We start from the raw sequence: 15,364 nt of genomic DNA on the forward strand, positions 1-15,364 counted from the left end.
GATTTATACTGAAATATTTGAAGATGAAATGATATTTGGGGTGCCTAGCTGGCTCAGTTGGTAGAGCATGGGACTCTTGATCTCAGGGTTCTGAGTTCAAGCCCCAGGTTGAGTGTGGAGCCTACATAAAGGTATTAAAAAAAAAGTGAAATGGTATCTGAGATTTATTTTTAAATGATTAAATAAGGGAGAAGTAGGTGAGGATTAACTTTAATAATTGTTTCACCTGAGCACTGGCAATTAAGGGTTTGTTATGCTGTTATGTCTACTTTTATATGATTGAAAATTTCTGTACCAAAAAGTTTTAAAAATGCAGAATGGCCAGAATATGGTTTAAAAAGAAGGGATATGTTTTGGGGTGCCTGGGTGGCTCAGTGGTTCTGTCTGACTTTGGCTCAGGTGATGATCTCACAGTTCATGGGTTTTAGCCCCTCTTTGGGCTCTGTGTTGACAGCTCAGAGCCTGGAGCCTGCTTTGGATTCTGTCTCCTCCTCTCTCTCTACCCCTCCCCTGCTTGCACTCTGTTTCTCTTTGTCTCTCAAAAAATGAATAAAACATTAAAAAGAAAAAGGGGGAATATGGTTTAATTGCTTGCCTTTTACAGATTAGCACTTATAAACCTATACGTAAAACTTAACAGACAATGTGTGTTATTTAAAAGATAACAGGATAGGGGCGCCTGGGTGGCTCAGTCAGTTGGGCAGCCGACTTCGGCTCAAGTCATGATCTCACGGTCCGTGAGTTCGAGCCCCGCGTCGGGCTCTGTGCTGACAGCTCAGAGCCTGGAGCCTGTTTCAGATTCTGTGTCTCCCTCTCTCTCTGACCCTCCCCTGTTCATGCTCTGTCTCTCTCTGTCTCAAAAATAAACGTTAAAAAAAAATTTTTAAAGATAACAGGATATATAAAAAATTTATAGTGTGTGTGTGTGTATACACATATATATGTGTATATATATATATATATATTTTTTTTTTAAAGCTTATTTATTTACTTTGAGAGAGACCAAGACAGCATGAGTAGGGGAGGGGCAGAGAGAGGAGAGAGGGAGAATCCCAAGTAGGCTCCCAGCTGCCAGCGCAGAGTCCAACACGGGCTTGAACTCACAAAACTGTGAAATCATGACCAGAGCCAAAACCAAGAGTTTTGACCAAGCCACTCAGGCACCCCTAATTTATAATATGTTAAAAGAAATGAGTCTGGTGGCTCCAAACACATTTAAGATTTTATGTTGCATTTATTTTCTTATAATTCTGGTGTTGTATCTGTTTGTATAGCCTTGGTTAGAAATAAAGTTGCAAGATTAAATTAGAGACCTTTTGTAGCCTTTCCTGTGATATATACTCTTAAAATGCCTAATAATTATTTTTGTTTTCGGTTAATAATAGTTAAGTTGGAACAGGTGTTTGGATACAGGCAGAGTTGTAATCTGAACTGCTGTAGCTCTTACTGCACTGGTTTTGGTATTTGTTAATAAGCAAGGATATAGTACTCTTCTGTACTTGAGAATTTTTACAAGCTCTTCTGTACTTGAGAATTGGTCTTTATGAATAGGTGGATATTGGTCAGTCACAGGCACTTTCCTGTTTTTTGTTTTTGCAAGGCAGTTATTTTTGTCATAAATATAGTGCTTTTTGAAGACCTGGAATATCACATTTTCCACTTTGTAATTTGGGGACGAAATAAGTGAACACTGATGATTTGAATTTTTAAGAATTGTAAAGGACCTTTATTCACACTGTAAGGGGGTATAAGTAGGCACAAATGGTACTTGAGTATAAAGCTTATTCATAAATTTGCAGTAAGGTTTGTCCTGTGGAAAGCCATGAGTGGGAAGTTTGAAAAGAAAAGGAAAGGGAAATAAGAAAGGCACCATCATTCACTCAGTCCCTATTATGTACTTCATTTTATAGGTATTATCTCATTTTATCTTCATAAAAGCCTTATAAGGAGAATATTAACATTTCATTTTTACATATGAGGAAAAAGTGAGGCTCACAGAGTTCAAATTATTCTCCAAGTCGTTTGGCTAGTGAATGAATGATAAAGTTGAGATTGGAATCCAAAAGTGCCATATTAAAGAAAATTACATGTAAACACACAAATGGTTAGAGAAAAACAAATACCATATGATCTGTCTTATATGTAGACCCTAAAAATAAAAGAAAACCAAAAACCCCCAAACCCTAAGCTCATAGTTAGAACAGATGAGTGGTTGTCTGAGGCAGGGAAAGAGTGAGGGTAAGTTGAGGGTAAAATGGCAAAATGGCTGAACAGAGTCAGAAGGTACTGACTCCAGGTATAAAAGAAGTAAGTCTTGGGGATGTAATACACAGCATGTCAACTATTGTTAATAATACTGTATTGCATATTTGAAATTTGTTAAGAGAGTAAATCTTAAAAGTTGTCATAACAAGAAAAATTCTGTAACTAGACTTTATTGTGATCATTTTGCAATATATATAAATACTGAGTCATTATGTTGTACAGCTGAAACTTACATAATTAGTTTCAGTTTTACCTCAGTTAAAAAAAAATACGTTAAACGCTACATTGCAAAGAATAAACCTTAATATATATAAACAACAAAATAAAGGAACTGACCTCATTTGATGTCACTGTCATTAATAAACAGCTTAAAATGTGTTTGTCATTGTTGAAGATGTAAATTTGAGTTGTGTATGATATTGCCCTCTCCAGATAAGGCCACATTAATGTTTCTTTCTCATATGCTCATTTGTGCAATGATTTTTTTTATAATTAAGGAAGCAATAAACATTTGGCAAGTACCTATTTTATTTCAGGTACTGTGATATCAGTATTGAAATACTTTAGTCCTTTACTCCATGAAGTTTACATCCTAGTTCAGGAAAATGGAGAATAAGTTGAATAAATGCAGTAGATTGCAGTAGATTGTGTTAGTTGTGATAATAAAAGTATATGGCATGATATTTTGGTAGTAAAGTTTGTATGTGCAAATATGTAATTCTCTATTTCTAGAACTGACTTTTTGACTCTGAGCCTCTAGCTCAGAGAACTGGAGAAGGTACTTAGATGACGCTTGGAATGTGGGGTGGGATATTTTTGTTGCAGTGATTGGGGTTGCTGCTGGTGTTTTATAATCCGGGGCGTCCTGTGTTAAACGTCCTGTGTTAATCAGAATGGTGCTGTGAAGAATTGGCCACGCTAAATGCCAAGGATGCCCTTGTTGAGAAACACTGACTAACCTGACTCATGGCAAACAACTTCATCTTGGTCTTTTCAGGCAAATTGAGTGTTACCTGGTAATTTTAAATCCAGGATTATTAACCTATTCTCAGTTGGTTCAGATCTCTTAGATTCTGCCTATCTTTTCTAGGGCACTAATTCTAATGACTTGTGAAGCTTGTTACAGGATAGTCTTTGTCTTTTTGAGAACAAGAGCCAGCATTCCCAGGTCAATCTTCTATTTTATGTTGTGGTACACTGTCTGTGTCAGTCATAGGCACTGTCAGGTGGTGGTTTTGTGGTGTATGTTACATTTGATCCCATGTAGTTCTCTGGCATGGGTGATCCCACAGAAATGCCTCTCTTTGCCTGACTCCTATTTTCTTGCCATTCTAGGTAGTTTCTTGGCAAGTCATCCACTTTTCTAACTAACTTCTGTGCCTTTCTTGAATTCCCTTGGAAACAAAAGATCCCCCCTCCACACTATTGTTGGCATATTGGGAAGGATGGGTAAGATTCCTCTGTTTAACTGCATAATGCTGCCCCCTAGCTTGCTTTTAAAAAAAGATATCTTTGTTTTTTTGTTTTTTTGGAGTTTTTTTTCAATTCTCACTTGAGATTTTTTTACCCAGAGCAAGTCATTTACTTTGGAAAGTCCCCAACTATGTTAGTTTGCTAGGACTGTCATAACAGAGTACCACTAACTGGTGGTTTAAACAATAAAAATTTATTGTGTCACAATTCCAGAGGCTAAAAGTCTGAGACTGAGGTGGTGACAGGGTTGGTTCCTTCTGAAGGTTGTAATGGAAGATCTATTCCATGTCTTTCTCCTTGGCTTGTAGATGGCCATCTTATGTTCACATGGTATTCTCCCACATGCTATGTCCAAATTTTCCCTTTTATTAGGTTACCAGTCATATTGGATTAGGAGCTCTCACCTTAATGACCTCATTTTAATTTGATTACCTCCATAAAGACCCTGTTTCCAAATGAGTCATATTCTGAAGTATTAAGGATTAAGACTTAAATATATGTATTTGAGGGAGACACAGTTCAACCTGAAACACCAACTAATACTCCTTTTAATTCTATTTTCTTTTTAGAATACAGAAAAGGCTCTACTCAAAATTAAAATATCCCAGTCCAACACCTAAAAAAATTATATAAAAGTAAAAAGAGAGGGGGGGAAAAGCCCTATTTCAATCCAATTCTTATCCTCCAACTTGACTACTTTACTTTACTTTTCCATGTGAGTAACTACATATAGAACTCTCTGATTCTTTTTCCAGGCTAACCGCATTCCATTTAATGGTCATACTGCAGTTTAATTATTCCTCTACTGATGAACATTTGGGTTGTTGATAACTTTTGACTATTATGACGGTACAGAGCTAATTCTTGTATACATCTCATTGCACATTTGGATTTTCTTTTTGTAGGATAATCTTTCAAATTGAATGTGCTAAGTCAAAGGGAATGAACAGTTAAAATTTTAAGATCCCGCTAAATTAATCTACCAATTTATACTACCACCAGGAGGATTTGAGAGAAAGTTCCTCTTTTCTCTTTACCCTCACCACCATTGGATACCAGTTTTTAAAAATTATTTGTACTCGGGGCGCCTGGGTGGCGCAGTCGGTTAAGCGTCCGACTTCAGCCAGGTCACGATCTCGCGGTCCCTGAGTTCAAGCCCCGCGTCAGGCTCTGGGCTGATGGCTCGGAGCCTGGAGCCTGGAGCCTGTTTCCGATTCTGTGTCTCCCTCTCTCTCTGCCCCTCCCCCGTTCATGCTCTGTCTCTCGCTGTCCCCAAAATAAATAAACGTTGAAAAAAAAATTTAAAAATTATTTGTACAATAGAAAAAGAAAATCTCATTCTTTTAATTTTTATTTTGTTACAACTGATACTATATCTTTACTTATTAGACTTTTATTTTTCTGTAAATTTACCTGTGTGAGTTCTTTGCTTACTTTCTTTAGAAGTTTTTGTATTTTTCTTTTTAGTTCATTGAAGGTTTTTATATGTTATGGATCTTAGCCCTTTGTTCATTATGTATAACAAATATTTTATCTAGTCTGTTATTTTATTCTTTTTGATGTCACTGTACATGGAGGGTTTTTGTAATTTCCTTTTCCGATTGTTCATTTTTAGTGTATAGAAAGAAATGCTGATATTTGTGTGTTGACTTTGTATCTTGCAGATTCACTGAATTCATTTCTAAGTTTTAATGGTTTTTTTTAATGGTTTTTATGTGTGGAATATTTAGGGTTTTCTGTATATAACTTAATATCATCTGCAAACAAAGATAATTTTACGTCAGTTTAGATGCCTTTTACTTCTTTTTCTTGCCTGATATTGTGGCTAGAAACTCAGTACCTATGTTAGGTAGAAGAGGTGAAAACAGGCATCATTGCCTTTTCTAATCTTTGAGAAAAAGCTTTCAGTCTTTCATCATTGTATGATGTTTGCTATGGATTTTTTGGGGTTTTTTTTGTTTTGTTTTAAAATTTTTTTTCAATATATGAAATTTATTGTCAAATTGGTTTCCATACAACACCCAGTGCTCATCCCAAAAGGTGCCCTCCTCAATACCCATCACCCACCCTCCCCTTCCCCCCACCCCCCATCAACCCTCAGTTTGTTCTCAGTTTTTAAGAGTCTCTTATGCTTTAGCTCTCTCCCACTCTAACCTCTTTTTTTTTTCCCTCCCCCTCCCCCATGGGTTTCTGTTAAGTTTCTCAGGATCCACATAAGAGTGAAAACATATGGTATCTGTCTTTCTCTGTATGGCTTATTTCACTTAGCATCACACTCTCCAGTTCCATCCACGTTGCTACAAAGGGCCATATTTCATTCTTTCTCATTGCCCTGTAGTACTCCATTGTGTATATAAACCACAATTTCTTTATCCATTCATCAGTTGATGGACATTTAGGCTCTTTCCATCATTTGGCTATTGTTGAGAGTGCTGCTATAAACATTGGGGTACAAGTGCCCCTATGCATCAGTACTCCTGTATCCCTTGGGTAAATTCCTAGCAGTGCTATTGCTGGGTCATAGGGTAGGTCTATTTTTAATTTTCTGAGGAACCTCCACACTGTTTTCCAGAGCGGCTGCACCAATTTGCATTCCCACCAACAGTGCAAGAGGGTTCCCGTTTCTCCACAACCTCTCCAGCATCTATAGTCTCCTGATTTGTTCATTTTAGCCACTCTGACTGGCGTGAGGTGATATCTGAGTGTGGTTTTGATTTGTATTTCCCTGATGAGGAGCGATGTTGAGCAGCTTTTCATGTGCCTGTTGGCCATCCGGATGTCTTCTTTAGAGAAGTGTCTATTCATGTTTTCTGCCCATTTCTTCACTGGGTTATTTGTTTTTTGGGTGTGGAGTTTGGTGAGCTCTTTATAGATTTTGGATACTAGCCCTTTGTCTGATATGTCATTTGCAAATATCTTTTCCCATTCCGTTGGTTGCCTTTTAGTTTTGTTGGTTGTTTCCTTTGCTGTGCAGAAGCTTTTTATCTTCATAAGGTCCCAGTAATTCATTTTTGCTTTTAATTCCCTTGCCTTTGGGGATGTGTCAAGTAAGAGATTGCTACAGCTGAGGTCAGAGAGGTCTTTTCCTGCTTTCTCCTCTAGGGTTTTGATGGTTTCCTGTCTCACATTCAGGTCCTTTATCCATTTTGAGTTTATTTTTGTGAATGGTGTGAGAAAGTGGTCTAGTTTCAACCTTCTGCATGTTGCTGTCCAGTTCTCCCAGCACCATTTGTTAAAGAGACTGTCTTTTTTCCATTGGATGTTCTTTCCTGCTTTGTCAAAGATTAGTTGGCCATACATTTGCGGGTCTAGTTCTGGGGTTTCTATTCTATTCCATTGGTCTTTGTGTCTGTTTTTGTGCCAATACCATGCTGTCTTGATGATGACAGCTTTGTAGTAGAGGCTAAAGTCTGGGATTGTGATGCCTCCTGCTTTGGTCTTCTTCTTCAAAATTCCTTTGGCTATTCGGGGCCTTTTGTGGTTCCATATGAATTTTAGGATTGCTCTTTCTAGTTTCGAGAAGAATGCTGGTGCAATTTTGATTGGGATTGCATTGAATGTGTAGATAGCTTTGGGTAGTATTGACATTTTGACAATATTTATTCTTCCAATCCATGAGCAAGGAATGTCTTTCCATTTCTTTATATCTTCTTCAATTTCCTGCATAAGCTTTCTATAGTTTTCAGCATACAGATCTTTTACATCTTTGGTTAGATTTATTGCTATGGATTTTTTTGTATATGGCTTTTACTATGTTGTGGTAGTTTCCTTCTATTTCTACTTTTTTGACTGTTTTTATTATGTTTTATGTTGATTATGTTTTTATTATGAAAGCGTGTTGAATTTTGTCAGATGCTTTTTCTGCTTTGAGATGATTATGTGGGTTTATTTCATTCTGCTAATGTGTATTAGACTGAGTTCTGTATATTGAATAATTCCAAATCCATTATTTTTTCCCTACACTGTAGCCATATCTTCCCCTTTGATTAAAACATTTAAGTGGTTTCCCACTGCTCTTATTAAAAAAACAAAATTAAGCCTCCAACTTTGACTCAGGTCATGATCTCACAGTCTGAGTTCGAGCCCTGTGTCAGGCTCTGTGCTGAGAGCTCGGAGCCTGGAGCCTGCTTTGGATTCTGTGTCTCCCTCTCTCTGACCCTCCCCTGTTCATGCTCTGTCTTTGTCTGTCTCCAAAATAAGTAAAGATTTTTAAAAAATTTTAAAAACCCATATTATTTTTTTTTTATTTTTATTAAAAAAAAATTTTTTTTTTACGTTTATTTATTTTTGAGATAGAGAGAGAGACAGAGCATGAATGGGGGAGGGTCAGAGAGAGGGAGACACAGAATCCGAAACAGGCACCAGGCTCTGAGCTGTCAGCACAGAGCCCGACGCGGGGCTCGAACTCACGGACCGCGAGATCATGACCTGAGCCGAAGTCGGCCGCCCAACCGACTAAGCCACCCAGGTGCCCCAAAAACCCAAATTATTAATACAACCTGTACAAACTTTGCTTGGTCTGCCTTCTTTTTTTTAATTGAAGTATAACTAATATACAGTGTTATTTTTATTTGTATAATGTATTTTTATCTGTATAATTCTGTACATTACTCTTAATGACTGTATTCTCTCTATACTTTTCATCTCTGTGACTTATTTATTTTATAACTGGAAGTTTGTATCTCTTAATCCCCTTTACCTATTTCACCCATCCCCCTACTCACCTCCCCTCTGGCAGCCACCAGTTCTCTGTATGTAAGAGTCTGGTTTTTTTTTGTTTCTTTGTTCATTTGTTTCATTTCTTAGATTCCACACATGAGTGGAAACATATTTGTCTTGTCTGGCCTCAGCTTATTCTATGCCTCCCTTAATCTAAGGGCCTTTAGCCATATTAACTATTTTTAGTTCCTTGATGGAGCCATGCTTTCTTCCCCTAATGGGACCTACTTTCTGTTTCCTCTGCTTATTGTCTCTTTTGTGCATAGAAAACTTTTACCTCATATTTTATCTATGTCATTTCCTAAATAAAACCTTTCTTGACCCTGTCAATCTAGGTAAGGCCTAGATTACATCTTATTTTACTAATGTACTTCTTTTGAAGCAAGTAATTTTCTATTCACTTGTGTAATTATTTAATTTTAGATAATAACCTCTGTAGACTATGAATTTCATGAAGGCAGGGGCCATATCTATTTTGTTCACTGCTACACCTAATAGGGTAGTCTGCTGCTCAGCACATAGTTAGGGCTCAAATATTTGTAGCATAAATGAGTGAATGATGGCTTCTTGGATTTACCTCTTGATTAGAAAGGTTATTGAAAGTTTTTAAGAAGATTGACATAATTAGATTTACTGTTTTAGAAAGTTCTGTCATTTACTGTTTGTGTGAAAGATGAATTGGAAAGACACATCTGAAGATTAGGAGGACAGATAATTGATTGTGATCATCTTCTAGGCCTCAGATAGTAGAGGCCTGAATAAAGGCAGCAGCAGTAATGATGGAGAGGGAGAGATTAAGAGGGAGAACCAACAGGATTTAGCAATTGATGAGATATAGTCATGGTGAGGAAAAAGGAAAAGTCAGGTCTCAAAATGAAATACCATATATGAATTAGTATGAAGCAGTATTACATAGTAGTTAAGAACAGAGCCTTTGGAGACTTACTATGTAACTTACTAGCTGTACAGCTGAATGATTTTGCTTAACATTTGTTTATTCAACTCTGTTGATTGTAAGTGACTGAATTCATAGAGGTTAAATGAAATAGTATATGTAAAGTGCTTGTATTCATACAGTTTGCTGTGGACTTGAACAAGTCATTTAATCACCCAAACTCAAGTTTCTTCTGATAGAAGTAATCTATTTCCTGTACTCTGTTTGTTGCAGAGTTACTTTGAGAATGTAAAGCCTCTGAAAACTGTAAATTGTTAATCATGGTAGCTAGATATATTAATCATACCTAGTAAGAGAGGCGATGATCTCTCTCACTTTGTCTTTAGTCTGACCTCATCTCTTGATTTGTCTTTGTAAGATGGATACTTCTTGACTCTAAAAACTGGACTAGTAGAATTTACTGGGAACAGCTTTCTGCCCATATGAAGCTCTTTGTGATAAATGACTAATGACTTCTCAAGAAAATAAATCTTAACAGGGAGCTGAGGAGATTCTTGTTGTCTAATGTGGAAGGGACAAGAAAGTAAAATTATCAAGAACCAACCCTGGAAGGTGGAAATAAGGTGCTGGAAATTGGCCTCATGAATTTTTGATTGTCTGCAGGCTGTGCTTATTTTTTTTTAAGTCTATTTATTTATTTTGGAGAGGGAGCTCATGTACCCACAAGCAGGGAGGAGGCAGAGAGAGAAAGAGAGAGAAAATCCCAAGCAATCTCCATGTTGCCAGTGCAGAGCTCGACATGGGAGCTGTGAATCGTGAGATGGTAATCAGAGCTGAAATCAAGAGCTCGGCACTCAACTGACTGAGCCAACCAGGCATCCCAAGGGCTGTGCTTATTTTTATGATTGAGTTGTATACTTTGAGCTTTCCTAGCTTTCATAGCAAACCAGTAAAAAGAGCTGGTATTATTATTATTCCATCTATAAGATGAATAAAAATCAGAAGTTCAAACTTGGAATTCCCAATGTTTGTTTATTTCACCCTGCTATATTGCCTTTCCAAACAAAGATAGCAGATGTAGTTAGTTATCTTTAAATGCCCATGTTATGTGATATTGTGTATAGGAATTTTGCCTAAGGGCAAGTCATTTTTTTTTCTCCTGCTGTGTATTTGTTGTGTGATCTTGGGTAATGTTTTTATTTTCAGCCAGACTTTTACTTTCCTTATTGCTGACAGACGTGTCATCTCACTCTTGCTTTTGAATTGAGTCTTGGGGCCCAGCTTCCTCAACTGCATTTTCCTTTGAAGTTTTTAGTGTTGTAGTAATATGGTTTCCTGTCAGTGTTGGTCAGTATTGGCTTGCTCTCTTTGTACTGTTACCCTAAATAAATTTAGTATGTTCTTATTCCTACAGGTTTTCTGTGCTTCCTGCTGTAGCCTGAAATGTAAACTGTTATACATGGATAGAAAGGAAGCTAGAGTATGTGTAATCTGCCATTCAGTGCTAATGAATGGTAAGTATTAAAACAGGTTGAATTCACAGTTACCAAGACAGAACAAGAGAATTCCTATGAAAAGACTACTGTTTTTTCCTGCCTTTCTCTATAAGTTGTTCACCTTCTCAAAAGTCACAACTTTAACTAAAAATATGGAACAAATTTCCATGTTTTGAGAATATTGTAGCATTTCAGAATCCCTGTGCCTAACTTAATAAACAAATGTTAAAGTCAGGTAAGTTTTGCAGGAAGAATGGAAGTTCTGATGGAAATCTGGTGCTGTGTGGCTTTAATGCTCCTGTGGAATGACTGGAGTGGGATGGGGGTGGGAAGCAATTGACCACTCAGATGATGAAATATTAAAATTGGACTGAGGTTTTCCTTTCAAGGGAAGCTGTCTATTTCTAGGAAATACCTTAATAACTTGAAGTGTATTCTTATTAACAACTTGGTTGTCACTCATCTTGTTAAAAATAAATTATTTAGTGTTTCAGATCAAGTAGAGGAGTTCATTTTTCTGTCAGAAATCTCCTTAATACTATTTAGATTTGTTATAAGAATATTGGTTTTGAATTTAGTTATATGGTAAAAGAACATGGCCAGGAGAAGGTAAATATAGCTTGTCCAGTGTTCATCTTTTGTGGGACTGGAAATGAATCCAAGGGCATTTTAGTTTAGAATTACAAAAAAAAAAAAAAAAAAAGTATTTTTGTAAAGAGATACAAGAAAATTAATCAGGCTATAGTATTTTCTCTGTATGTCTTTGTACAGTTGCCAGAAGAATTACGAATAAAATTTTGAACTTGGACAAAAGTTGATGCCTGTGCCAGGGTAGCGTGCCTCCTGGAGGCGGGAATCTATCTGCTCAAGACCCCTCCTGCTCTGTCTGTCTGCGTTGCTCATAGTGATGTTTTCTTGTTGCTGGCTTATTAACTACTGCATGTCAGTTAATCTGATCTGTTCTGATCTCCTGTGATCCACCCAATTTCCTCCCATTTCTGAATTCTTACAATTTTGATCAAAATATTAATTCATTCTCTCTACTCTTAAGGGTCAATTTTTAGATGGTAGTTACTTCACTCAGTTGTTCAATTGATGATTTTTATTCCTGCTTTCATTTTCAGACATATATCCACAGAAAAGAGCATGCTGCTTAATTATAGTACCCAGTACCTCTTTTATTTGATGAGGTCTTTCAACTTGATGGCTTCTTTTTTTGTTTTTTAACTTGGCATATCCAAAGATGAAGGAAATGGCAGAGGATTCATATGGAATACTTATTTTTATTAAGCCAAGGATGCCCTTACCAGGGAATCCTAAAGTAATCTACTTTTTCTGGTTTTTCCAGCAGTCTTTCCTCTCGCATGGCTTAGCGAAGTCTTTTTCTGAATATTTAATTTGATGCTTTTCAGTGTTCCCTATCCCTTTTTCCCTTTCTCCTTTTCTCTTCCTCCCCTCTTTCTGCCAATGCTTTCAAAGGAACTTAGCTATTGTTTTTAGCCTTGTCCTGAAGTTTGGAGGCAATAAGTATTCATGATCTTATGGATCATTCTTTGATATTGAATGAGAGTTTTAAAAAAGATGCTTTAAAAAATTGGGTGTTTTCCATTCCTGAGCATGTGGTATTACCTGAACCTAGAAGATAAAATTTGGTATCTTTCATTTCTGTAGCTCCTTTCATCTTATTTACTTTAAAGACAATAGTTGATATGTCAATATTTAGTAAAATTATAGAGTATACAGAATCTTAACACACTTGTAATCATTCATATTGGTTGATGGCACTTGTATGATATTGGCACATTTTCATGTTCAGATGGGTCCTATGCTTTTGAGACACACCAAAGATGTAAATTGGTTGTTTTTGCTGGATACTTTTACACGAGGTAATGATTACACAATAGCAGAATTCACAAAAATGTTGAGATGTGTTCTCTTCAGCGTTAGCTTTTAGAATTTTTCAAGTGAAATTTTTACCTCAACTAAGAAGAGCCTAAAAGTCTGTAAATGAAACAAAAATATCATACAATGGAATTATGCTATTTTAGGCCCAATTTTGATTTTTGAAGAACTTTATAAAATGTGTTGAATGTTAAACCTGCCCCCCCACCCCCAAATATCTAAATTGCCATCCCAGCTGCAAACCCTTAGTAAGTTTGATGTTTCACTCCCTCTTAAGGGAATGTATGGTCTCCTTTAAAGAAGCCAGGGGCCTAGTCTTTAACCTGAGACTGATCTGCTATTAGTCTGTACCAGAACTATCACCTAATTCTTATTTGTTGCTTCCAAATAGTTTACTTAACTAAATGGTCTCCTTTATTGAATAAAATAACCTATCTCCTTAATACTTTCACTAGTTGGAAGAGAGAGTGGTACTATGAGTGTTAATGAGGAAGAGCTACATTATTTATCCAATATTGAGGAGGTCTTGATGTCCATATTTTGCAATCCATTCACATTGATTGTCTGTATTTGCTTTAGCTCAAGCCTGGGAGAACATGATGAGTGCCTCAAGCCAGAGCCCTAACCCTAACAATCCTGCTGAATACTGTTCTACTATCCCTCCCTTGCAGCAAGCTCAGGCCTCAGGAGCCCTGAGCTCTCCACCTCCCACTGTGATGGTACCTGTGGGAGTTTTAAAGCACCCTGGAGCAGAAGGTAGGGAATCATGTGCTCTTCTCTCTCCTTTTCCTCACCAAGTTCCTCTGAAAAGGTGCTGATGTGATTTTACAGCACAAGTCTTTAAAACACTGTAGATAAGTCCCTTTGGGTGGTTATTAAAGTGGAAGGAACAAGGTGAGAAATGTGTCAAGACTATTTCTGGGCAAGTAAAGAATAATACTGTGTTACCTGATATTTTGGAGGCACCTCCAAAAATATGCCAATACTCTCTCCAACTTAAGAATGGAGTGATTCCACTGCTTCTACTTGAAAAGAGATACAGAATTTGAAGTTGGCCTGTAAAATCCTAGCTTCATGCCTACCTTAATGTTCTTTGTAGGAGTTTATGAAAATGGAGAGTTCTTTCTTTGGAGCAGCCCGTTTTAGTGTTGCATTTTGAAAACCCATTGCCATTTTCTCTTTTCATTTTTAATCTATCCAAATAAGAATATGAACATATTGTTAGGTACATAGACTTTTATAAACTCCAGAACTTTTTGATTATATCATATGATAGAAAATTATGGGCTCAACTTATTTTAGTTTATTTATATCTTTATGATTATGATATTGTCAGGTGAAAGATACTTTGTAAGTTCAGGAAATTATCAGTAGTAAAAATAACAGTTATGTATTTCCTTAAAATGGTCTTGTCAGGAAGTTTCCCTTGATAATTAAAATCAATCTTCTTTCATTAATTTTATGTCTTTTTGTCTAGTAATATTCCCTTTCCCTTGCTAGATAGCCCTCCTCCCCTTTTGAAGATCAGAGACTTCTACTGATGTTATCATGTTCTTCCCCATTTTCCCCTCTTCAGATCATCCCTTAGCCATACTCCTTGTATTTTTATGAGTTCAGGCTTTCTTTCTTAAAATCTTTACTCTCTTTACTTCATTTGTCATTTTTGTTGTTCTTCCCTAGTCTCTCTTTGTTTTGGCTGTTTGGAATTGATTTCTGGAATTGGATTTAAAGAGATCATTTCATCGGACTTAGTTTTCCAGCTTTTCCCCTATTGCAGACCACTTTTGCACTGCCAGATCAGTCTTTTTTCATCTTCCGTTACTCTTTAGCCAGAGATCTGGTCAGTTTGCTTCCCAATTCTCTTACATATCTGTGCTAACTCTTCCTTTATTAGTAAATAATTCTTCAACATTCTTCAGGGCATCTTTTGCCCTTTAAAAATACCATATCACTTTTCCAGATATTTAATTCCCACGGAAACCTCATATGTTTAGGAGATGTGGACATCTATTGCTAGATATTTTTTCCCTGTGATTAATTTATTTCCTAGGCACTTAAAACACCTTTCTTAGTTTCTCTGTCAGTGATATGGAACAGAATAAGTGACATAATTATAAGTGTACTTACAAACTCTTAATATTTTAAAGCAAAGTATTTTAAATCTTTATGTTTAAGTTATAGAAATAAAGAATATATTTAAACTCGTATTTTATTAATTTATAACCACTTTTATACACAGTTACAGTTCTTATATTTATAATTATAAGATGCTAAATAGTGACTTCTTTGTACTTCTGGAAATGGTGACCTTCTCTTCTTTCATGTTAGAAACGCTACCAATATCACAGTGATGCCTGTTTTATTTTTCTGGCTCCTCAAGTGGCTCAGCCCAGAGAGCAGAGGCGAGTTTGGTTTGCTGATGGGATCTTGCCTAATGGAGAAGTTGCTGATGCAGCCAAATTAACAGTGAATGGAACTTCCTCTGCAGGAACCTTGGCTGTCTCACATGACCCAGTTAAACCAGTAACTACCAGTCCTCTACCGGCAGAGGTAAGAAAACAAAACGGCATCTAAAAGTGAGTACTTAGTTTACTCAGCATTGTGCTCTTCTGTC

At 36.6% G+C, this 15,364-nt stretch overlaps 1 protein-coding gene across 3 annotated transcripts in view; it reads left to right on the plus strand.

Annotated features, from left to right (window-relative positions):
- The window catches only part of ZFYVE9 (zinc finger FYVE-type containing 9), a 220,095-nt gene that overhangs the window by 116,207 nt on the left and 88,524 nt on the right, over positions 1–15,364 (plus strand). The window contains exons 5-7 of one of the 3 annotated variants that reach the window (XM_043574953.1): positions 10,767–10,866; positions 13,330–13,506; positions 15,131–15,300. In XM_043574953.1, coding sequence (XP_043430888.1) covers positions 10,767–10,866; positions 13,330–13,506; positions 15,131–15,300 — 447 coding nt within the window. The remainder of the gene's footprint in view (positions 1–10,766; positions 10,867–13,329; positions 13,507–15,130; positions 15,301–15,364) is intronic. The other 2 variants (XM_043574954.1, XM_043574955.1) reach the window with 2 other exon arrangements.

This window comes from Prionailurus bengalensis, chromosome C1 (genome assembly GCF_016509475.1).
Source record: "Prionailurus bengalensis isolate Pbe53 chromosome C1, Fcat_Pben_1.1_paternal_pri, whole genome shotgun sequence".
Classification (NCBI taxonomy): domain Eukaryota; kingdom Metazoa; phylum Chordata; class Mammalia; order Carnivora; family Felidae; genus Prionailurus; species Prionailurus bengalensis.